Source organism: Trachypithecus francoisi, unplaced genomic scaffold (genome assembly GCF_009764315.1).
Source record: "Trachypithecus francoisi isolate TF-2019V2 unplaced genomic scaffold, Tfra_2.0 Lachesis_group16, whole genome shotgun sequence".
NCBI classification, from domain to species: domain Eukaryota; kingdom Metazoa; phylum Chordata; class Mammalia; order Primates; family Cercopithecidae; genus Trachypithecus; species Trachypithecus francoisi.
In genome coordinates, this window is record NW_022681461.1 from 11652935 (window position 1) to 11678369 (window position 25435).

The 25435-nt window shown below is 46.2% G+C and overlaps 1 protein-coding gene across 2 annotated transcripts in view; it reads left to right on the top strand.

The window, feature by feature from the left end:
* The window catches only part of GOLM1 (golgi membrane protein 1), a 75458-nt gene extending 50938 nt beyond the window's left edge, over positions 1-24520 (top strand). For both annotated transcript variants that reach the window (XM_033236927.1, XM_033236926.1), the window contains exons 5-10: positions 4613-4715; positions 9749-9878; positions 14290-14449; positions 15142-15408; positions 17332-17445; positions 22800-24520. In XM_033236927.1, coding sequence (XP_033092818.1) covers positions 4613-4715; positions 9749-9878; positions 14290-14449; positions 15142-15408; positions 17332-17445; positions 22800-22876 — 851 coding nt within the window. In that variant the 3' untranslated portion in view covers positions 22877-24520. The remainder of the gene's footprint in view (positions 1-4612; positions 4716-9748; positions 9879-14289; positions 14450-15141; positions 15409-17331; positions 17446-22799) is intronic.
* The last annotated feature ends 915 nt before the right edge of the window (positions 24521-25435 follow it).

Here is a 25435-nt window from a genome sequence, read left to right on the forward strand (position 1 = left end):
ACATCTACAGAACTCTCCACCCCAAATCAACAGAATATACATTCTTCTCAGCACCATGTCGCATTTATTCCAAAATTGACCACATAGTTGGAAGTAAAGCACTCCTCTGCAAATGTAAAAGAACAGAACTTATAACAAACTGTCTCTCAGACCACAGTGCAATCAAACTAGAACTCAGGACTAAGAAACTCAATCAAAACCGCTCAACTACATGAAAACTGAACAGCCTGCTCCTGAATGACTACTGGGTAAATAACAAAATGAAGGCAGAAATAAAGATGTTATTTGAAACCAATGAGAATAAAGACACAACATACCAGAATCTCTGGGACACAATTAAAGCAGTGTTTAGAGGGAAATTTATAGCACTAAATGCCCACAGGGGAAAGCAGGAAAGATCTAAAATTGACACCCTAACATCACAGTTAAAAGAACTAGAGAAGCAAGAGCAAACACATTCAAAAGCTAGCAGAAGGCAAGAAATAGCTAAGATTAGAGCAGAACTGAAGGGGATAGAGACACAAAAAACCCTTCAAAAAATCAATGCATCCAGGAGCTGGTTTTTTGAAAAGATGAACAAAATTGATAGACTGCTAGCAAGACTAATAAAGAAGAAAAGAGAGAAGAATCAAATAGATGCAATAAAAAATGATAAAGGGGATATCACCACTGATTCCACAGAAACACAAACTACCATCAGAGAATACTATAAACACCTCTACCCAAATAAACTAGAAAGTCTAGAAGAAATGGATAAATTCCTGAACACAAACACTCTCCCAAGACTAAACCAGGAAGAAGCTGAATCTCTGAATAGACCAATAACAGGTTCTGGAATTGAGACAATGATTAATAGCCTACCAACCAAAAAAAGTCCAGGACCAGACGGATTCACAGCCGAATTCTACCAGAGGTACAAGGAGGAGTTGGTACCATTCCTTCTGAAATTATTCCAATCAATTGGAAAAGAGGGAATCCTCCCTAACTCATTTTATGAGGCAAGCATCATCCTGATACCAAAGCCTGACAGATACAACAAAAAAAGGGAATTTTAGACCAATATCCCTGATGAACTTCGATGCAAAAATCCTCAATAAAGTACTGGCAAACTGAATCCAGCAGCACATCAAAAAGCTTATCCACCACGATGAAGTTGGCTTCATCCCTGGGATGCAAGGCTGGTTCAACATATGCAAATCAATAAACGTAATCCAGCATATAAACAGAACCAAAGACAACCACATGATTATCTCAATAGATACAGAAAAGACCTTTGACAAAATTCCACCGCCTTTCATGCTAAAAACTCTCAATAAACTAGGTATTGATGGGACGTATCTCAAAATAAGAGCTATTTATGACAAACCCACAGCCAATATCATAGTGAATGGGCAAAAACTGGAAAAATTCCCTTTGAAAACTGGCACAAGACAGGGATGCCCTCTCTCACCACTCCTATTCAACATAGTGTTGGAAGTTCTGGCTAGGGCAATCAGGCAAGAGAAAGAAATCAAGGGTATTCAGTTAGGAAAAGAGGAAGTCAAATTGTCTCTGTTTGCAGTTGACATGATTGTATATTTAGAAAACCCCATCGTCTCAGCCCAAAATCTCCTTAAGCTGATAAGCAACTTCAGCAAAGTCTCAGGATACAAAATCAATGTACAAAAACCACAAGCATTCCTATACACCAATAACAGACAGAGAGCCAAATCATGAGTGAGCTCCCATTCACAATTGCTTCAACGAGAATAAAATACCTAGGAATCTAACTTACAAGGAGTGTGGAGGACCTCTTCAAGGAGAACTACAAACCACTGCTCAGCGAAAATTAAAAGAGGACACAAACAAATGGAAGAACATTCCATGCTCATGGATAGGAAGAATCAATATCGTGAAAATGGCCATACTGCCCAAGGTTATTTATAGATTCAATGCCATCCCCATCAAGCTACCAATGACTTTCTTCACAGAATTGGAAAAAACTACTTTAAAGTTTATATGGAACCAAAAAGCCTGCATTGCCAAGTCAATCCTAAGCCAAAAGAACAAAGCTGGAGGCATTAATGCTACCTGACTTCAAACTATACTACAAGGCTACAGTAACCAAAACAACATGGTTACTGATACCAAAACAGAGGTATAGACCAATGGAACAGAATAGAGCCCTTGGAAATAATACCACATATCTACAGCCATCTGATCTTTGACAAACCTGACAAAAACAGGAAATGGGGAAAGGATTCCCTATTTAATAAATGGTGCTGGAAAAACTGGCTAGCCATATGTAGAAAGCTGAAACTGGATCCCTTCCTTACATCTTATACAAAAATTAATTCAAGACGGATTAAAGACTTAAATGTTAGACCTAAAGCCATAAAAACCCTAGAAGAAAACCTAGGCAATTCCATTCAGGACATAGGCATGGGCAAGGACTTCATGACTAAAACACCAAAAGCAATGGCAACAAAAGCCAAAATAGGCAAATGGGATCTAATTAAACTAAAGAGCTTCTGCACAGCAAAAGAAACTACCATCAGAGTGAACAGGCAACCTGCAGAATGGGAGAAAATCTTTGCAATCTACCCAACTGACAAACGGCTAATATCCAGAACTTACAAAGAACTTAAACAAATTTAGAAGACAAAAATCAAACAATCCCATCAAAAAGTGGGCAAAGGATTTGAAGTGTCTACTTCTCAAAAGAAGACATTTATGCAGCCAACAGACACATGAAAAAATGCTCATCATCACTGGTCATCGGAAAAATGCATATCAAAACCACAATGAGATACCATCTCACACCAGTTAGAATGGCGATCAGTAAAAAGTCAGGAAACAACAGGTGGTGGAGAGGATGTGGAGAAATAGGAACGCTTTTACACTGTTAGTGGACTGTAAACTAGTTCAACCATTGTGGAAGACAGTGTGGTGATTCCTCAAGGATCTAGAACTAGAAATACCATTTGACCCAGCGATCCCATTACTGGGTATATACCCAGAGGATTATAAATCATGCTACTGTAAAGACACATGCACACATACGTTTATTGTGGCACTAGTCACAATAGCAAAGACTTGGAATCAACCCAAATTTCCATCAGTGATAGACTAGATTAAGAAAATGTGGCATATATGCACCATGGAATACTGTGCAACCATAAAAAAGAATGGGTTCATGTCCTTTGTAGGGACATGGATGAAGCTGGAAACCATCATTCTGAGCAAACTGTCACGAGGACGGACAACCAAATACTGCATGTTCTCACTCATAGGTGGGAATTGAACAACGAGAACACTTGGGCACAGGGTGGGGAACATCACACACTGGGGTCTGTCGTGGGGTAGGGGGAGGGGGAGAGGGATGGCGTTAAGAGAAATACCTATTGTAAATGATGAGTTAATGGGTGCAGCACACCAACATGGCACATGTATACATATGTAACCTGCACGTTGTGCCCATGTACCCTAGAATTTAAAGTATAATTTAAAAAGAATAATAATAATTGGGTGCATGCATACAGATGGCATCAGTATATGTTAGGACTTACCCTAGTTGGGTAAGTCCTAACAGAGTCTCGCAGATCACCATTGCAGTCAACACGGCACCTGCCTGCCACTCCAGGACCCCTCACCCATGCCGAAGTCACCAGTCCCCTCTCTCTCTGGGCCCAGCTCCCACCCACCTGTTCTCTTCGCCACAGCTTTGTCTCTTGCCGGTGTCACGTGCAGGCTCTTGGGATGAGTCCGTGTTGTGTGTGTCATAATTCACAGAATCCTGTTTTGTTTCACTTTATTTTCCACCTGAGACTGTTGTAGGTCTAGTGTTGTGAGGGCGTACCTCGGGGATGCCTACATCTGTCCTGGCCTGTGTGTCCCGGCTGTGTCTGGGCCTGGCTGCTGCTGCTATCCACTCTGGTATCCCCCTGGTGGCTGCCCTCCCCTCTGCCCCAATTTCGGCCCTTTGCCCACCGGGGCTCTTTTGTGAGCCGAGTCATCAGGGCAGCAGGGGTGGCGCTGATTAATTTCCTTAAAGCTGCTGTTTCCCTGATGAGAGTGTCGGGTGATTAAATGGGCACAGGGCCTTGGAGAGTGGCTTGGCTGTGAATAAATGACTGGGGGGAGGTTGCTGGTGGGTAGCCTGGTGGCCGAGGGCGGGGTGTCAGCAGGAGTGGCTGCTTATCTGACCAAACGTCAAAAGTCAGTGTTTTACAGGTGGAAGGATGAGTCGACTGCGGATGAGGGCAGGGTGGTATGTGTGACCTTTGGGGACACCTCGGGGCTTATGATGTCTACAAAAGAGACAGGCACGTAGAAACTTCCGATAATATGTTAAAGGCTAGTGGCCAAAAAGGAGATTTAAGAGAGACATTTGGAAAAGGATCCAGACGCAGGTTCTTTCGGGTTGCTGCTCTTCCAGAGCTCTCTCCACAGCTGGGGTGTAGTGACTCTGAGGAGGGGCTGTGTTTTCAGCTTTTTGTCTGTCTCCTCCTTTGCCCTGATCTGTCCTTGCCCGTTATGGTGTGATGTGTGAGTCTGCCTCTGTTGTATTTTGAATGAATGCATGACATTGTTGTGCCAGTAACCTGTGCAATTCCTTGTCCTCTTGGTGTAGACCAGTTAAAGACCCTGCAGAGGAATTACGGCAGGCTGCAGCAGGATGTCCTCCAGTTTCAGAAGAACCAGACCAACCTGGAGAGGAAGTTCTCCTACGACCTGTGAGTGCACCTCAGAGTGCGTGCCACAGTGCAGGGTGCACGCCACCAGAGGGCGGGGGGTTAAGCTGAGGGTGGCAGATGGAGACATAACCTCTGATAGAGCATGCACCTTCTGCTCCATGCAGGACTCTGAGAAAGGCACGGGCCCGCGGGCCCCTCTCGGATTCATGTGCTACGCAAACGCACAAGGAGGCCAGCTCTCAGCGGGAACCACATTTCTCAGCACGCCTTAAAATGTAGCTTCAAACTCTGTCAGGCACAGGTGTACTGGTCAAGTCAACAACATAAAGCGTTAAAAATGTGTTTCACAGGTGCCCACGTGAGCTAAATCAGATTCGTTGACTAAAAGCCATTTTGGCAAAATATTGATATAGTAATAGTTTATTGCCTGGTGATCACGTTGTGGGCATTTTGTTTTTTTTTTTTAGACTTTTCAGTGGTTTTCCGAATTTTTGCATTAAGTACAGTGAGAATGGAATACTTTTATAATCAAAGCCAAGCAATATTGAACTATTGAAAAGTGAGCTAAGGCCCGTGGGAAGATAGTAAAAACCAGTTTACAGGTCACAGGATAAGGTTGTGTTTATTTTTTCCACTTTTTTTCCTCATAAAAACATAAAAATACAGCTAATGTGTAGGAAGTTTGGGATTCAGAGAGAACCAGCCACCCACAGCCCAACCCTCATGCCTGCCCTTTTCCCTTTGACTTAACTCTATCCAGTCCATGCCCAAGTTCACACGAATGTTTACTTAATTGCAGTCATCAAAAAAATTTAATCATTCTTTTACTTACTTGTATTATGTATATATGTATATGTGTGTGTGTGTGTGTATATATATATTCTCTTTTTTTTGAGATGGAGTCTGGCTCTGTCCCCCAGGCTGGGTGGAGTGCAGTGGTGCGATCTCGGCTCATTGCAACCTCCACCTCCCAGGTTCAAGCAATTCTTCTGCCTCAGCCTCCTGAGTAGCTGGGATTACAGGTGTCTGCCTCTGCCACAACACCCTGGGTTTCTACTAAAACCCTGTCATTGGCCAGGCTGGTCTCAAACTCCTGACCTCATGATCTGCCTGCCTTGGCCTCCCAAAGTGCTGGGATTACAGGTGTGAGCCACCGCACCCGGCCACAAAAATTTTATTTTTAAAAGTAAAATTAGGTAGATATGCAATGATAAAAAGGGATTTTAAGGATAAAAATATCCATTGGCATAATTTTTCTCCTAAATAACGACAACACATTAGCTATAGGCTCTTTTTTTTTTTTTTTGGAGATGGAGTTTTGCTGCTCTGGTTTCCCAGGCTGGAGTGCAGTGGTGCGATCTCGCCTCACTGCAACCTCTGCCGCCTGGGTTCAAGTGATTCTCCTGCCTCAGTCTCCCGAGTAGCTAGGATTACAGGCATGCACCACCACACCTGGTTAATTTTTGTATTTTTAGTAGAGATGGGTTTCACCATGTTGGCCAGGCTGGTCTCAAACGCCTAACCTCAAGTGATCCATTCGCCTTGGCCTCTCAAAGTGCTAGGATTACAGGTGTGAGCTACTGCGCCCGGCCAGCCTCTTATTTTTTAATTTTTAAATTTAAAAAGTATATTATTTGGATTATATTTAAAACGTCCATATAGCTCCTGTCTTTTAAAAATTACTATTTTGGATTATTTCCTTCTAAAAGGCTCATCTGTAGTTTAGCCTGTTGCTGGGTGTGAATTGTCAAATTGCATTCTGAAAGGATTTGAGCCGTCTGCATGGTCACCAGCAACCTGGGAAAATCAGTTGTCTCACCTTCATTGCGTTCTTAGGGATTTCCATGTTCCTCCAAGCATTGTCCACCTGCCTAATATCTTCCTACTCACTTTATAACCACGTACAACTGAAAACATGAAGCCCCAAGTATATGTCTCTGTAGAGGACATGAGCAGCCAGTCAACAGAAGGGAAATGTGATTGTCACTCATGTGTGGAACCTTATTCAGCTATGCCAGTGGTTCTCATGTCAGGGCAGTCTTGTCCCAACAGGCCTTTGGCAATGTTTGGAGACATTTTTGTATGTCATGGCTTACAAGGAGGCTGCTGCTGGCATCTAGTGGGTAGAAGCTAGGCACACTGCTAAACATCCTATAATCCACAAGACAGCTTCCCACAGTCACGTTTTATCTGGCCTAAAACATATACAGTGCTAAGGTTGAGAAACCTTGAGTTAGGCTGATAATTAAAGAATTGCATTTAGACAGAAATGAAGTACCTCAGTCTTATTATTCATCCTTAAAGACACCTTAATGCACATATTTCCCTCATATAGATTGAAACACAAAAAGCCATACATGGCCTCACTTGATAAATGTTGCCCCAGAAGGTTTTGACCTAGCTGGAAATCAGAGCCCAGTGCCAAAGAAGGAATCTCTGCTCCCCATGTAGGAGAGCCTGGGCCCAGGCGATGGGTGGACACCTCTAAGCTGGGCTGGAGACACTTGTAGGATGTACTCCTTTTGCTCCTGGCAGGTTGATACCTAGATTAAAAGCTCTTTCTGGCTGTGTCTGTTTCACTACTTGTGCCCAAGGCCCTGTACCAGATGTGCGATGCTTCCCAGGGATAATGTTCGTGGAGTGTTGGAAGCAAAAAAAGAGCTATTCTTAACTTTCTTTGGATTACAGGCCCTTTGAGAGAATCTGATAAAAAGTAGGAACACTTTGTCAGCAAACTTATAAATGGACACCTGCCTAAAGTGTGCAATTCGTGCGAATTCTTCGGGCCCTCCCTCAATGCTGCACGCCCTCCCTTAAAACATCCTGTCTGGTCTAATCCTTCTATAGAAGGCAGTGCCAAGAACACAAAAGCTGATGGAAAGGCCAGGTTTCTTGGTGTACAAGGTAGTGTTGTTAGCATTGTTTCTGTTTGAATCAGCCAGCACACATCTCCCTTTTTATTCTCCTACACCTGTGGCAGGCATCACTAAGCAATCACTGCTCTCCACCTGAACATAGCCGTGTGTTCTTTCTCCCTGAAGCACCTGGAGTCAGCACATGAGATGAACCACTCGCCATCTCATCTCCCTGCTATGAGGAGACAGTTTCCAGCGTTGATACTGGAAAGTAAAGTAATACAGTGACGGTCGGTGCCCTGGGTGATGGAATCACCTGCCCTGACAGGTCCTTGTAGTGAACACATTCCATCCGTGGTACTCTGGCCATCAGTTGCCCCAGTTGGAATAATCACTGGTGGCCAAGTCCTGTATCTCTCTCCAATTTAGCTCCAGTTAGTGCTGGAATATTTGCCACTTACATGTTAGAAAAAGCCAACCTGAATCTTCGGGAAGAAACGCTGTCACAATCTGCATGGCCTTTGCCTCAGAATTGAGGATGGAGGTAGTTCGGCTCCTGGCTCTCCAGCTGGAGCGTGGAAAGCCGCACTTCATCTGCAAGGCTGGGAGATAAAGGCTCTTTGTACTTGATTTTAGCAGGGCTGGGAGCAGGGGCGACCAGTACTTCCCTTTTGCAGGTTTAAAGGTCCAGGGATAGCAAATGACCTGCTCATTCAGTTATACAGTATACAGACAGCTTTTTGTTCGCGCTGTTTCGGCTGCTGTGCACTAGTCTACCACCTGTGGCTGGTATGTTTGTGAGCATTGTATTTAAATGAAATTTTCACCTGATCTCTCAGCTGTCCCAGGTTAGGAACTCTGCATTGCATTATTTCCGCAGCACCTGGTACTATTCTCTGTGTGTGGTACACTGTGACCCCATGGTGCTTTGAACTGAAGGGTATATTCCAAGAGTCAGAGGTTGAATGTGGTACTCACATTTGGCTCTGAAATGCCTGCGACTCAGAAAAGGCGAGCTGTGTGGTGGAGAGAGCACAACAGGAAAGAGCCCTGGAGTCAGGCTTCAGTTTCTGCCTAGCTCTGACCCTGGTCCATGCCAGACAAGCATGTCAGCCCTTAGCATTCTTATTTGCAAAATGAGTGGGTAATTCTCTTAATTACTTCATAGCTCTGGCACTTGTGGAAATACTCTTAAAGTAAATTCCAGGCAGAAAGCTGAAGCAGTGCAACAGCAATTCAGCGGAGTGTCCTCCAGTTCAAATTTTCATACTACCCACTTAGCACAGACCCTAGGTTAAGGGGCTCCACCCCACACGCCTGCTCCCACTTCAGATGCCAGCCACAAGTCTGACGTGTCCCGCAGCCACCCTCACTTCTGCCTGGCTGGCCACAGCTTTAGGATGACCCACTACCCCCTCAGGTTTGATAATTTGCCAGAATGACTGTCACGGAATTCAGGAAAGCTGTTTTGACTTTTATACAACGGCCCAGTGGTAGAGTCCTAAGGTGAGGGCTGGCGCCATGGGGGAGACAGGAGCGGCCACCCCGTGGAGTCAGCCATTCCCATCCGGTGCATTGTGATGTTCCCCAGCCTGAAAGCTCCCTAAGCCTTGTGGTCCGGAGTTTGAGTCTTTTATATAGCATGATTGATAAAACTGTTGGCCACGGGGTTGAACTCAGTCTCCAGTCCTTCTCTCCTCCCCGGAGGAGGTGGAGCTGAAAGTTCCAACTTTTCAGTCATGTGGCTGGTTTTTCTGGCAGTCAGCCTCTGTCCTGAAACTATCTGACGCCCATCCTTCCCCACTCCCAAGACCCCCTCATTAGTATAAACTCAAGTCTGGTCCAGAGGGGCTTCTTGTGACTAGCCAGATACCCCCTCAGGAACTTCCAAGGGTTTTAAGAGCTCTGTGGCAGTAGCCAGGGACGAAGACCAATACATGTATGTATTTTTTTATTCTACAGATTGTATGTTAAAAAAAATTTTTTCCTAATCAGTAAAGTTCGCTGTTTTAGAACAATGGGATGATTATTTTTAGTGTGTTTCTTTTGGTCATTTAATCGTTGAACACACACATGTTGCCCTGTCTTAAGTGCCCTCTTCAGATGAAGCGCCTGAAGCCGGAAGAGGGTCTGTGTCTCTTATGGAAGTGGATGTCACCGCCCAGCAGAGACACAGCCACAGACATCAGGCCCTTCCTTTGCTTTCTCTCACCAAAGGAGCCAGTGCATCAATCAGATGAAGGAGGTGAAGGAACAGTGTGAGGAGCGAATAGAAGAGGTCGCCAAGAAGGGGAACGAAGCTGTAGCTTCCAGAGACCTGAGGGAAAACAACGACCAGAGACAGCAGGTAACTGGGGAATTTTTGCCAAGAGTTTCTAGAAGGTACCCCTATCTTGAAGCATTTTGTTTCTTTTATGTGCCGCCTGGCTTTCTCTAGACTCTGCCCTCCCTTGTGGGCTTGGCTCCCTGAGATACAACAAAGCAGAACCTGGTCCTGGGATGACTGGAACCTAACCAAGGGTGCTGGCCTCCAGTCCCACTTCCCAAGCTCAGGGCTTTACGGGAATTATCGTATTTAAAGCCCACAGCCAGCCTGGGAGAGAGTTGCTGTTTTCCTGATTTGAGGACCCCAGGCCCATGGGAGGGGTTAAGTTTTGTGGCCAGTGTCACACCACCTGGTCAGTGGTAGAGCCTATCAAGACCTCAGGTCTGGCCGACTTCATGTCTCGTGCTCTCATTCCGCCTCCTGTGCAGAGCACAGCCCACGAAGCTGCTGCTTGAAGCCTTCTGGGTGATCTTTGGTTGGTTTTTTAAAAAATATAGCAGCTTTATTAAGATGTAATTTGCATTCCCTGTGATTCATAGAAAATTTACAATTCATGGGTTCTGGGTGTATTCACAAAATTATGCAGCCATCACCACAGTCAATTTCAGAGCATTTTTATTGGCACAAAAGAAACCCTATATCCCTTAGTTCTCTCTTCATTGACCTTCAGTCCCCACAGCCCTAGACAGCCAACTGCTAATTTACTTTGTGTCTCTTGATTTGCCTCATCTGGATAATTTCCTGTCAATAGAATCATATATGTGCGGCCTTTTGTGTCTTGACTTTTTTTTGAGAGGGCATCTCGCTCTGTTGCCCAGGCTGGAGTGCAGTGACGTGATCTCGGCTCACTGCAACCTCTGCCTCCCAGGTTCAAGCGATTCTCCAGCCTCAGCCTCCCGAGTACCTGGGGTTACAAGCACCCACCACCAGGCCTGGCAAATGTTTGTATTTTTAGTAGAGATGGGGTTTCGTCATGTTGGCCAGGCTGGTCTCGAATGCCTGACCTCAAGTGATCCGCCCACCTTGGCCTCCTAAAGTGGTGAGATGACAGGCTTGAGCCACTGTGCCTGGCCTGTCTGGCTGCTATGACTGAGTATAAGTGCTTCAGGGCTCATCGGGGTTGCAGCATGCCTCAGTACTGCATTCCCTTCAGTGGCTGATTAATCCATCCTGTGGATGGACCACATGTGGTTTATTCGTCATCAGTTGATGGGCATTTGGAGTGTTCCCACGTTTTGGCTATTATGAATAATGCCGTATGAACATGAAGCTTTTGTGTGGTCGTATGTTTTCATATCTCTTGGATATCACTTAGGAGTAGAGCTGCTGGGTTATATGATAATCTATATTTAACCTATTGAGAAACTCCCAGACTTCTTCTAAAGTGGCCATACCATTTTCCACTCCCACCAGTAGTTTATGAGGGCTCCAGTTTCTTCACATCCTTGCCAATTCTTTTTTTTTTTTTTTTTTTTTTTGAGACGGAGTCTCGCTCTGTCGCCCAGGCTGGAGTGCAGTGGCCGGATCTCAGCTCACTGCAAGCTCCGTCTCCCAGGTTTACGCCATTCTCCTGCCTCAGCCTCCCGAGTAGCTGGGACTACAGGCGCCCGCCACCTCGCCCGGCTAGTTTTTTTTTTGTATTTTTTAGTAGAGACGGGGTTTCACCGGGTTAGCCAGGATGGTCTCGATCTCCTGACCTTGTGATCCGCCTGTCTTGGCCTCCCAAAGTGCTGGGATTACAGGCTTGAGCCACCGCGCCCGGCCGCCAATTCTTGATACTACCTTTTTCATGATACCCTTTCTAGCAGGTGTGGAGTGGTAGCTTATTGTCGTTTGGGTTTGCATTTCCCTAATAACTATGATATCCCTCATGATACTGAGCATCTTTTCACATGCTTCACTGGCCATTTGTATATCTTCTTTGGAGAAATGTCTATTCAGTTCCTTTGCTCATTTTTTAATTGAGTTATTTTTGAGTTGTAAGAGTTTTTAGAATCTGTTTTACTAAAGATATAATGGATATATGATTTGCAAGTTTTTTTTTTTTTTTCAATTCTGTGGGGTTTTTCACTTTCTTGCTGGTGTTTAGTTGAAGCACAAAAGTTCTTAATTTTGACAAAATCCATCGTATTTGTTTTTTCTTTTGTTGTGTGTTCCTGGTGTTGTATCTAGGAACACTTTGACCCGAGATCTTGAAGATTTCCTGTTGCATTTTCTTCTCAGAGTTTTATCATTCTTAGTTCTTACATCTAGGCCTATGATTCATTTTCAGTTAATTTAATTCTTGCATATGGTGTGCGGTAGAGCTCCCGCTTCATTCTTGTGTGTGTGTGGATATCAAGTTGTCTCAGTATCACTTGTTGAAAGAAAGACTGCTTTTCCCCCACTGAATTGTCTTGGCACCTTTGTCAAAAATCAGTGTGCTGTAAGTATGAGGGTTTTCAGTGAGCCTGAGTCCCTTGGCTGTGTATGTCCCCTATGCTGCTCAGTACCCACTCCCTACCCCAGTGGGACAGAGTGGCTAGAGTGGGCTGGAGTTGAGTAGCTTCCTTCTCCCATGTGGAAGTCTAGAGCTCACTGGAGTTGGGTGTTTCATTCCCCCAGGTCAGTTAGGCTCCGATAATATCCCAGCAGGGGCTCTGGGTAATACACTCCTCCTGAGGGCCACCCTGGTTAAGGAGAACAGAGCTCTGTGGCCTGTTGCAGAGTCGTTCCTTTCCCCACCACACTGCTGGAAGCACAAGCCAATTTTTCTCTGATATTTACTGAGAGCCTGGTTGAGCTCCTAGGGGTAAAACTCATAAGTATGGGAGCCCCTTACGGCTGGGGCAGGTTTTTTACTTTTTTTTTTTTCTTTCTTTTTGAGTTGGAGTTTCGCTCTTGTCACCCAGGCTGGAGTGCAGTGGCGCAATCTTGGCTCACTGCAACCTCTGCCTCCCGGGTTCAAGCGATTCTCCTGCGTCAGTCTCCTGAGTAGCTGGGACTACAGGCATGCACTGCCACACCTGACTAGTTCTGTATTTTTAGTAGATCTCGGGTTTCTCCATGTTGGTCAGGCTGGTCTCGAACTCCCGACCTCAGGTGATCAGCCCGTCTCAGCCTCCCAAAGTACTGGAATTACAGGCATGAGCCACCACACCCAGCTGGGGCAGGTTTTTAACTCTCAGACTCATCCACACTGAGCCTTAAACAGTTCATACATGACTGGGCTCTCCTACCCCAACACTGGTTCCCTCGGTGACGTCTGCCCGAGCCTATCCTGGTGAGCCGGGACTCACTGTATTGGACTCTGTCTCCAGGCTTAAGGACAGTGATTTACACTCTGTCCTCACCTCTCCTATGGATCCAAGAAGAGCTGATAACTTTTCAGTCTGTTTAGCTTTTTACTTGTTGTTAGGACTAAGTGGTGACTTCTAAGCTTCTCACGTGAGGCACTGAAAACTGGAAGTCTTACGTTCCTCCCTAAGCACTGCTGGAGCCGCTTCCCGTAAGCTTTGGTATGCTGTGTTTTTGTTTTGTGTCAAAGCATTTTCTTTTTTTTTGAGACAGAGTCTCGCTCTGTCGCCCAGGCTGCAGTGCAAGTGCCATGATCTCTGCTCACTACAACCTCCGCCTCCTGGGTTCAAGCGATGTTCCTGCCTCAGCCTCCCAAGTAGCTGGAATCACAGGCGCCCGCCATGATGCCCAGCTAATTTTTGTATTTTTAGTAGAGATGGGGTTTCACCATGTTAGCCAGGCTGGTCTCAAACTTCTGACCTCTGGTGATCCGCCTGCCTCAGCCTCCCAGAGTGCTGGGATTGCAGGCGTGAGCCACCGCGCCTGGCTGTCCAAGCATTTTCTAATTTGCCTTGTGGTTTATTGTTGAACTCACTGGTGATTTAGGAGTGTGTGGTTTAATTTCCAAATATTTGCAAATGTCACAAGTTTCATTCTGTTTTGATTTATAATCCATTCCATTGCTATTAGATAATTCACTTTGTGTGATTTTAGTTATTTAAGTGTATGGAGGCTTGCTTTCTGGCCTGCCATTTGTTCATCCCGGAAAATATTCCATGTGTACCTGAGAAGCAGGTGCATTTCCCCTTGCTGGGCTGAGGGTTCTGGAGATGCTTGTTCTGTTAAGGAGCATTTGTGGTGTTCATGTCTTCTTTTCCGTTGATCTTCCGCCTGGGTATTTTATGATTCTATAAATGCTTCCTCTCAGCAGAATCTCTGCCCAGTTTTCTTCCGTATTGACAGTACTTTCTGGGAGACCTTGACTCAACCTCTTGTCTTCTGATTTACGCCACATGACCAGGGCGTGGCCAGAGTAGACTGTGGCGTTTCTCAGGGTCTTGGTCGGAAGGATATGGTGGTGGGATTGGTGGGATTCTTGTGCGGCTTCTGCTCACAGAGCCCTGCCCTGGCTTTCTGTCCTGTGCTTCTGTTTCAGCTTCAAGCCCTCGATGAGCCGCAGCCCAGGCTGCAGGTAGCAGGCCTGCCACGTGCAGAGGCACCGCAAGGGAAAGGAAACGTGCCCGGTAACAGCAAGTTCCAGACTCCAGCCCCCAGTTCCGAAGTGGTTTTGGATTCGAAGAGACAAGTTGAGAAAGGTAAGCAGAGCTCAGCAGTTGCCCTGTTCCCTGCTCTCCAGAGCCCCGTCGAGGAAGCAGTCCCAGCGAGCTGCTGAGGCAGTCAGTGAAGCCAGCAGCGGGGCAGCCAGGAGCAGGGTGTGTCTCTCTGGGCACCTGGAGTTGGGGCACTGGGGCTTCTTATCTGTCTGACTGATGTCTCCTCCTTGTAAACGAAGTGCCTTGTCCTTGAGCAGCTGTGTAGAGAAAGGCCCAGGCTGCACCTTTATGCAGGACATGGGTGGGCTTGTGGGGAAGGAGGCTGAGCCACAGACACGGAACCAGGAGGCTGCTGTCCATGAGCAAAGCCCCGGGCGGGCCTGCCCTGGCTCCCAAATGCTTGTCTCCAGCAGACAAGACGATCGGGTCACTCCGCAGGACACCCTCTTCCCATTGTACCTTGTCAAGATCATTTAGTCCAGAGTTTTTTTTTGTAAGCTACTTTTCTCTTCGTCACGGTTCTGATGAGCTGCAGGCACAGAGAGACCTGCAGTCGGTGGCTGAGATCACAAAAGGAGCTGCTACCTGCCTGGTTGTTCTCCTGTGTGCAGCCCACCCCACCCCCATTCCTTGGGAAGGTTCTGGGAATTGAGTGGAATGAGGTTTTTCTTCTTTTTTTTTTTTTAAAAAATCACATACTGGCGAGGTCACAGCTAACTGTGTTCTGTGCACAGAGGAAATCAATGAGATCCGGGTGGCGAGTGAGGAGGAGCCTCAGAGGGACAGGCTGGGGCTGCCACAGGAGCCAGGCCGGGAGCAGGTGGTGGAAGACAGACCTGTGGACGGAAGAGGCTTCGGGGGAGCCAGAGAACTGGGCCACACCCCACAGGTGCCAGCTGCTCTCTCAGTGAGCCAGGAAAATCCGGAGATGGAGGGCCCCGAGCGAGACCAGCTTGTCATCCCTGATGGACAGGAGGAGGAGCAGGACGCTGCCAGGGAAGGTGGGTGTGAAGCTTCGGGGGCCGCGGTGGACTCCCTTCCACCAGACACCCAGTCACCTCCATCTCCTTCCCAGCACCCACGGAGCACCCTGAATTTGACCAAACACAGTCCACAGTTTGCCAGTTCCTTTTCGTTTGAAGGTTTCTTACTCGTTTTCAAGAGGGAGGCAGGAAGGAAGAGCAGCATATGCTCCAGAACTCGAGGTTTTAGATGCAGTATCGGCAGGGAGTCGAGGGGACTTTGCAGGTGGGCGGCCTGGAGATGGGTGTTTAAAGGGGACGCCTCCTCCTGGCCGGCAGGCCACATGGCCCATCTTTGTGTATCCACTGTCGTGCAGTGTCTGGTGCCATTTAGACAATCAGTGCCTAGTGAATGACTGAAGGAAGGAAGGAGTATTGGGTAGATGAAGGTTCATGCGTATGTGAACAATGAGGAAACTTGACATGGGAATCCTTCTTGGTTTGGTTGACTTTTTTCTTTTTAAAGAAATAAAGGGTAGGAATCAGAGATCAACCGACTATTCCGGGATGTATTTCAGTCCCTTCAGATGTGGAAAATGTCCTTCCCACCTGAGCCAGGAACACTTCTGAGGATATGACACCTGCGCTCTGGGGTGGACCAAGTCACAGCAGTTGGAGGGTACACTGATTGGCACAAGTTACCCTGATTCCATTTAAATCTAATTTTCACTTCATTGTCTTTCTGAAGAATGTGTCCTCCCAAGTTCCAGTTAAAGAAGTGCATTTTGTCAGCCTCCCCCTAAGTATCCCTGCTGGGTCCCTGTGTTCTGTGCCCACCCAGCAAGGAGACGCTCATGGTGTGTGAGGCAGGGCGATCCCACCGGCTGGCTCAGCCTGTGGCGCTCCAGCGTCAGACCTCTCAGCGGCTGGTCACGAAGTGTAACAAAAGTTGGGCCTGAGATGCCACAGTGCCTGTAGGATGCACCTGCTTCTAGACGCAGGTGTGGTGACCGCATTTGAAGAAACATGCAGGCCTGTGCAGTTTGCACCCCAGGCAGTGAGCCTGAGAAATAGACTAGAGCTGCTTTTCCAGGTGTGCACTTTTAAAAAAGATTGCGCATTTGGCCAGGCATGGTGGCTCATACCTGTAATCCCAGCACTTTGGGAGGCTGAGGTGGGCAGGTCACAAGGTCAGGAGATCGAGACCATCCTGGCCAACATGGTGAAACCCCATCTGTACTAAAACTAAAAAATTAGGCGGGCATGGCAGCACATGCCTGCAATCCCAGCCACTTGGGAGGCTGAGGCAGGAGAATCACTTGAACCTAGGAGGCAGAGCTTGCAGTGAGCCAAGATTGTGCCAGTGCACTCCAGGCTGGGCAACAGAGCCAGACTCCATCTCAAAAAAAAAAAAAGATTTTGTTTACCGCCTGCATACACATTTAAAATATGTAAGTTAAACCCTTTGAGTAGGTCTCTTGAAAGCCTTTTGTCCTCATCTTCTCTGGCTGCTGCCCCTCCAGGGGTGAGTAGACCGGTGGGTTCTCTCACGCTGTAAGTATGAGGGACGATTTCTCCCGTGGCTCACGGCGGCGGCTCCATTTCCTCTCTCCATTCGAAGGAGATGCTGTCATTCACTACAGATACCCGTTCCTTCCTAAAACAGTGGCACCTTTCTTTTACCTTGAGATTTGAGTTGTTAGCTAGTTTCTCCGTGTTCAGCCTAGAATGCACCCTTTTATGTAGGGCCGTGCTGCCTCTAGATTCAGAGTTCAAGAGGAGTACACAGAATGCACGTGTTTGTCCTGGAAGCCAGCCCATGCGTCCCTACCATTTCCAGAGAGGCAGCCGACAGATCTGATTGTGAGCAAGTGTGGCTAACACCCAGCACCTGTGCTCTGATACTCCTGTGACATCAAGACAGAAACGATGTAGCTTATGTTTTATGTGCTAATTTTACAGGGAGAAACCAGCAGAAACTGAGAGGAGAAGATGACTACAACATGGATGAAAATGAGGCGGAATCTGAGACAGACAAGCAGGCAGCCCTGGCAGGGAATGACAGAAACATAGATGGTAAGAATGGGGCCTGGGGCGGTGGCGAGGTCACTTTCATTTCCCCTTTCTGGTCCTTCGCTGTGATTATCCAGTGAATCTCCAACATTAGATTGTAATGAGTGGGTCATTGCAAAGAGACCGTCTCTTTAGGAGCCTTTGAAACCAGGGGCAGTGGAGGGAGGTGAGGGTTGAGAAGCCAAAGTTGATGAAAACCATTCGGAAAGCCTGCATCGTTTCTAGAAACATTCAGTGTGGCTCAAGTCTTTAAGTAGGATGATTTTTCAGTGACTTTCAGGGATTTGCAAACAAAATGGCTAGGTCACTACTTAATCAGTCTGCCTCCCAGATGACAAGCCCCAGGATGTGCATAGAGCTTCCAGGCAATTATGAGAGCTGCCCTTTGTATTGTTATTTTGAATTTTTGAAGAGTCCAGGCCAGTATCTTGTAGAATGTATCAAACTCTAGCCTTGTCTGTTTGCTTGTGATGGATTCAGGCTGATGGATTCTTGCTCCTCCCCAGGAGGCGTAACAGCAGGTGGTCCTGCTGGTGGTTGTTAATACCTTAGCTAACGTGCCCACGAGGTCTCAGAAGGGCATTTTCCTTTTGCTATTAATACATCATCTAGAAGAGGAGGCTTTGAACTTGTGTGGCTTTATCATCCATTGATGAACACTGCCCAGGTGGTGACATTTTACATGCTGCCATCCCAGCACATTTAGTACTTGACATTTTGTAAGGAACCCCTCTCCCTCCCACACACTTGCTTGTTTTGGTATCACTATGGACTCGTAGTATTCTTTCTTAAAATACATTTTTCTGGGTCAGGTGTGGTGGCTCACGCCTGTAATCACAGCACTTTGGGAGGCCAAGGCAGGCAGATCATGGGGTCAGGAGATCGAGACCATCCTGGCTAACACAGTGAAACCCCGTCTCTACTAAAAATACAAAAAATTAGCCGAGCGTGGTGGTGCGTGCCTGTCGTCCCAGCTACTCGGGAGGCTGAGGCAGGAGAATCACTTGGACCCAGGAGGTGGAGGTTGCAGTGAGCCGAGATCGTGCCACTGCACTCCAGCCTGGGCAGTAAGAGTGAAACTCTGTCTCAACAACAAGAGAACCCAAGCCATGTGACTGGTTTCCCATAGCCTGGATACTGCTGATTGTAGAGTCACGGGGCAGTTGAGCGAGTTCTCCTGGCCTCTTTTCTGTAGAGTGGTAGCTAGACCCAGAGGCTTGATGAGACTCAGGTCCAGGCTCAAGCCTTCGGTAAGATAAGTGGTGGTATGTTCTTACATCGGGAGGCACATCATTTCTGGCTTCTTTTTTTTTTTGAGTTGGAGTCTCGCTTCGTTGCCCAGGCTGAAGTGCAGTGGTGCAATCTTGGCTAACTGCAACCTGGCGTCTTTCTTTTTGTGATACCAGTTGATGGTCAATGCCTGTATCAATTCATTTTTATGTCATTTGTTAACGGGAATGTTCTTAGAAATAGACACTTCGGCTGGGCGTAGTGGCACACGCCTGTAACCCAGCACTTTGGGAGGCCAAGGAGGGTGGATCACCTGAGGTTAGGAGTTCGAGACCAACCTAACATGGTGAAACCCCGTCTCTACTAAATATAAGAAAATTAGCTGGGTGTGGTGGCGCATGCCTGTAATCCCAGCTACTTGGGAGGCTGAGGCAGGAGAATTGCTTGAACTTGGGAGGTGGAGGATGCAGTGAGCTGAGATTGTGCCATTGCACTCCAGCCTGGGCAACAAGAGTGAAACTCCGCCTCAAAAAGAAAAAAAAAAAAAGACACTTCAGTGGTATTGTTTGTATAAGGTAGATAGGATAAATGCTTGATTTTTTTCACTTCAGTGGTATTGTTTGTATAAGGTAGATAGGATAAATGCTTGATTTTTTTCCTTTTTAACAGTTTTCATGACTATGAATTATTTTCCCATCTTCCTCTGAGGGTGACTACTTTTAAAATATCATCATAAACTTCAGAACTCAGCAGAAATCCTCAGGGCAGCAGGAGTAGTTGTAACAACTACTTCACTTCAGTTTTGGCCTTACTGATCTTGCCAGTGCCTTCTCTTCTTTTCTTTTTCTCAGACCGAGTCTTGCTCTGTTGCCCAGGCTGGAGTGCAGTGGCATGATCTCGGCTCACTGCAACCTCTGCCTCCTGGGTTCAAGCGATGCTCCTGCTTCAGCCTCCCGAGCAGCTGGGACTAGAGGCATGCGCCACCATATTCAGCTACTTTTTGTATTTTTAGTAGAGACGGGATTTCACCATATTGGCCAGAATGGTCTCGATCCCCTGACCTCGTGATCGCCTGCCTTGGCCTCCCAAAGTGCTGGGATTACAAGCGTGAGCCACCACGTCTGGCTAACAATGCCTTCTTTTATTACAATCTGGCCAATGCATTGTTCATTTAATGTTTTAATACTTACATTTTTTTACCTTTTCATTTTGAAATAATCTAGATTTTTTTAAAAAGCAAAAAATTTCTGTATACCCTTCACCCAGGTTCCCCAGTTGTTAACATATAACCATAGTAAAATTACCAAAATAAGGAAATTAATGTTGATACAATGCCATTATCTGTAGACTTCGTTCACATTTAGTGAGTGTCCAATTCATGTCTTGTTTCTGGTTCAGGATGATACACTGCATTTATTGTCAGACCTCTGTAGTGTTCTTTACCGTGGAGCAGTTTCTGTCTTTATCATTTGTGGTGTGGGTCTGTTTTGCAGGATAGTGGCCCAGTTATTTGGTTGAAAGTCCCTCAATCTGTGCTTGTCTGATTCTTCATCAATGTCCCCCTAAAAATTATCTTTTATATTTATCCAGGATGTCAGTCGTTTAAATTGGCAGAGTTTGGAATTTTTAGAATGCAAGTCCTAATTTGAATTTTCAGCTATCTTCATTTAGGCAATTTTTTAAAAAGGCAAATGGCGAAATACACTAGCAGCCAGACTTTGAAGCAAATACAAAGTCTCTTTCTGTTCTTTGTCATCGACTCCACTCGTGTGTTCTTGAGCATGTTTCACGGTCTGGTCACTTTCTTACCTCTATTCTAACAACTTTTTTTTTTTTTTTTGAGATGGAGTCTTGCTCTTTTTGCCCAGGCGGGAGTGCAGTGGCATGATCTTGGCTCACTGAAGCCTCCGCCTCCCGAGTTTAAATGATTTTCCTGCCTTGGCCTCCCGAGTAGCTGGGAGCTGGGATTATAGGCTCGTGCCCAGCTAATTTTGTATTTTTAGTATTTTTAGTAGAGACAGGGTTTCACCCTGTTGGCCAGGCTGGTCTCGAACTCCTGACCTGAGGTGATCCGCCTACCTCAGCCTTCCAAAGTGCTGGAATTGCAGGTATGAGCCACTGTGGCTGGCTCTGAAACCTTTTAAATTGGGCCTAGTGTCCTACTAAATGCTTGACTTTGCGGTGAAGCCTTTTGGATCTCTCATTTCCTACACTCACATGGTCCTAAGGACTTGACCTTGTGCAAGGTTTGAAACAAAGTAGGTAAGGGAAAGAAGATGAGTGCCTTGGTAGCTCTTTGAAGAAGCTGAAGAAATTCAACATCAGCTTCAACATTATTTTAAGATTGTCATTGAAATAGTGAGACCTTACTTGCTCCAGGGAAATTGGAAGAAAAAAGCATTAGCTCCAACTTTATTAGAGCCTTTAACAGATACCATTAATTTAATAAGGCAATTATTTAAATGAATAGTCATTAAACTACCATTTAATGTGCCATAGTTATAAATCAAGACCGTGGTTTTAGGTTTTATTTGTGATGTTCCTTTTTATGTATTCTGTGTGTTAAAGGATAGAGTAAGACCAGATGGTAGAAGCTACACAGACATCGGCTCTGTAAAGGGAGAGCTTTGGCGTCCCAAGAGCTGTCTGAAGCTGCGGACGGCTCTCAGGAGGCAGCGTGTGCCCTTAGAAGTGCAGTAGCAAGGGAGTCACACTGCACAGGAGCGTGGTGATTGTATTTAAAATGTCACGAGTGCACTTGATACTGTCCATTTCCTATGGCATATGGGGCATTATGTCAGTTACAAACAAGTATGGAATCTTTAGGTGCTTCAGCTTTGTTTCATGGCACATTGTTGGCCATCTATTTGGACCCTTTGAAAGGGCGTTCCAGCTGGGCGCGGTGGCTCACGCCTGTAATCCCAGCACTTTGGGAGGCCGAGGCGGGCGGATCACGAGGTCAGGGGATGGAGACCATCCTGGGTAACACGGTGAAACCCCGTCTCTACTGAAAATACGACGATGACAAATAATTAGCCGGGCGTGGTGGCGGGCACCTGTAGTCCGAGCTACACGGGAGGCTGAGGCAGGAGAATGGCGTGAACCTGGGAGGCGGAGCTTGCAGTGAGCCGAGATCGTACCACTGCACTACAGCCTGGGTGACAGAGCGAGACTCTGTCTCAAAAAAGAAACAAAAGGGGAGGAGTTCCCTCATCCCTCTCACAGGGCATGCAGTGGGGGTGTGACTCGCTTCTTCAGTGTCCGCAGCTCAAACCCCTAGGGGGAGCATGCGGACGGGCAGGTCGTGGGGAGGATGGATTCGCACCCCACAGCAGCATCTGGGATTGTGTGTTTACAGCTCCTGGAGCCCCAGTGGGTGTGTGTTGCAGTGCGCTCTTTCAGCTTAGCTCAAGTAGACCCTCTGTCTTACCGCAAGGAGAGGGCTTTCTGTATCCTGGGTTCTTGCCCTAGTGTACTGAAAAAATCAGATCATGTGGGCTTGGAGAATGAATGCAAGATTTATTGAGTGGTAGCAGTAGCTCTCAGCAGATGGATGGGGAGCCAGAGGGGATGGTGTGGGAAAGTGGTCTTCCCCTAGAGTCGGGCTGCTGAGCAGCCGGGGTCTCCTCCTACTGTCCTTGGCCTGATTTCCCTTGGCGTCCGAATCATTCTGCCGTCAATGGCCTGCCGGCATCTTTTGGTGTGGTCTGCCAGTGTGTTCTTCTCGATGTCCAGTGGCCTGTGTGTGTGCCCGCTGGAGTCTCAGGGTTTGTATGGGCACAGAATGGGGGGGCATGGCAGGCCGGAGTGGTCTTGGAAAATGCAACATTTGGGCATGAAGACAGGAGTGCTTGTTCTCATGTAGGTCCATGGACACAGGCCTGAGGGTGAAGCCCTTGCCAGACACCCAGCCCTTCTCTACCCAGCACTTCCCTGCCCTCCTCCCGTATCACCTTTGCCATCTTGTCCTTGACGAGGAATGCACCTCCCAATTACAGTGTTGTTGTGGGAGATACAGTCCTCTTTATGACACAGTTTCTAGAAATTGATAAAATGGGACCTGCCTAGGGCTGATATCTCAAATGTTTAATACTAGAATATTATGTGTATTTTTTTTTCCTTTTTAGTTTTTAATGTTGAAGATCAGAAAAGAGACACCATAAATTTACTTGATCAGCATGAAAAGCGGAATCATACACTCTGAATTGAACTGGAATCACATTTCATCAGGACTGAAGAGATGAGTATAAATGTTCATGAGGGACTGAATACTGAAAACTGTGAAATGTACTGAATAAAATGTACATCTAAAGATGGTTGTGAAATTTTAGTATGTACTGCGTGTAGGAAAAAATTGAATGGTCTTTTAAACAGTTTTTTGGGGGTACTTTTGAAGTGTCTAGTAAGATGTCACAATTTTTGATAATAGGTATTTCATGAGAAGTTCAACACCGAAAATGGAACATAGTTCTCCTTCAGGTGTTGGCGACAGTGGGGCTTCCTGATTCTGGACTATGATTTTGTGTAAATTAACAGCCACCTATAGGAAGAGTCCATCTGCTGTGAAGGAGACAGAGAACTCTGGGTTCCCTCTGATGTCCTCCTTTCCACGTGCTGTGCCAAGTGCTGGTGCCAGCCTGTTATCTGTTCTCACTGATTGGCTGGCTTATGCTCTTGTGCAGTCACTTCTGATTCTGACAATCAATGGCCTAGAACACTGACTGTTAACACAAATGTCACTAGCAAACTAGCAACAGCTTTAAGTCTAAATACAAAGCTGTTTTGTGTGAGAATTTTTAAAAAGGCTACTTGTATAATAACCCTTGTCATTTTTAATGTGCAAAACGCTATTAAGTGGCTTACAATTTGAACATTTGTGGTCTCTATTTACTTTGCTTCCTGTGTGTGGGCAAAGCAACACCTTCCCTAAATATATTATTACCAAGAAAAGCAAGGAGATGAGGCTTTTGACAAAACAGGCCAAAAGGGGGCTGACCTGGAGCAGAGCAGTGAGAGGCGAGGCATGAGAGGCGAGTTTGTTGTGGACAGATCTGTGCCTACTTTATTACTGGAGTAAAAGAAAACAAAGTTCACTGATGTTGAAGGATATATACAGTGTTAGAAATTGGGACTGTTTAGAAAAACAGGAATACAATGGTTGTTTTTGTCATAGTGTACACATTTAGCTTGTAGTAAATGACTCACAAAACTGATTTTAAAATCAAGTTACTTTTAAAAATTACTATTTAATCCTGATTCACAATAACAATGGCATTAAGGTTTGACTTGAGTTGGTTCTTAGTATTATTTATGGTAAATAGGCTCTTACCACTTGCAAATAACTGGCCACATCATTAATGACTGACTTCCCAGCAAGGCTCGCCAAGGGATGAGTGGGAGGATCCCCAGGATGTGAGATGCTGAGGCCCAAGAGATCTTTTGATCCAACCCTCTCATTTTCAGAGGGGCAAATGGGGCCTAGAAGTTACGGAGCATCTCGCTGGTGTGCTGGCACCCCTGGCCTCACGGACTCCCAGGTAGCTGGGACTACAGGCACACAGTCACTGAAGCAGGCCCTGTTTGCAATTCATGTTGCCACCTCCAACTTAAACATTCTTCATGTCTGATGTCCTTTCACCTAGTCGCTAAGGTTAAACTTTCCCACCCAGAAAAGGCAACTTAGATAAACTCTTAAGAGTACTTTCATACTCTAAGTCCTCTTCCAACCTCACTTTGAGTCCTTCTTGGGGTTGATAGAAATTTTCTCTTTCTCAATAAAGTCTCTATTCACCTCATGTTTAATTTGTCTGCATACAACTGCTGAGAAATAAAATATTCTGTTCAACTTTTAAAACGTGTCACAGCTCTGTTTTTTTTGCCTTTCCCCTTCATCCTCTATTAGATCCTTAAAAACTGTGGACTAAGGACGTCGGTTTGCCTTAAACCTTCTGTGGAATGAGATGAACTGTCAGTACATCTTCAACCCACAGGGCCCCAAAAGCTGTGTGCTTGGCATGTGTGCAGTCTGCACGCTTTCTCTAGGCTGCCCTAGGGATCACGACAGATTCAGCCAACAATGGAGAGGGCTGTGGGCTGTTCCAACAAAATAGAACAGTCACCTGTGCTGACACGCATATGTAGTTCTAGCTTCCCAAGTGGCTGGAACTAGATGCATGTCACCACGCTGGCTAATTTTTTGTATTTTTAGTAGAAACGGGGTTTCACTGTTAGCCAGGCTGGTCTCAATCTCCTGACCTCGTGATCAGTTTAGAGACTCAACAGAGCTGTTGCATAATAACTTCATGTTGAGTCTCCAAAATTTGATACTAAAGGCTTGGGGGGTCTCAGGGAGGCAACGTGGCTGCAGCCTGAGGGGCCGAACGGAGAGGGCAGAAACGAAGTAGGAAGAGGCAGAAGGGGTCAAACTGGCATTCTGGGTAAAGACTAGGTCATTCATTAGAGACCAGTGGACTTTGAGTTGTCAAGTGACCATGCTTGCATTTTATGATCTTTTAAGATCATACCAGCCACTCCACGAATACAGTGGGGCAAGTATGAATAGGGGGAAGTCAGTTCTTCAAGCCCAGTTGAGTCACTGTCTCTTTCCACACCACATGGTCTACACCTCAACTGACTTTCCAGCTTCTGCCCCACCGCTTCAAGAAAGAGCTCGCCCCAGTCACCAGCAATCTTTACTTGCCAAGTTCAGTGGGCTCTTTTCAGTCCTTCTCTTAATGGCCTTTGAGCAGCATGTGGCCCTGCA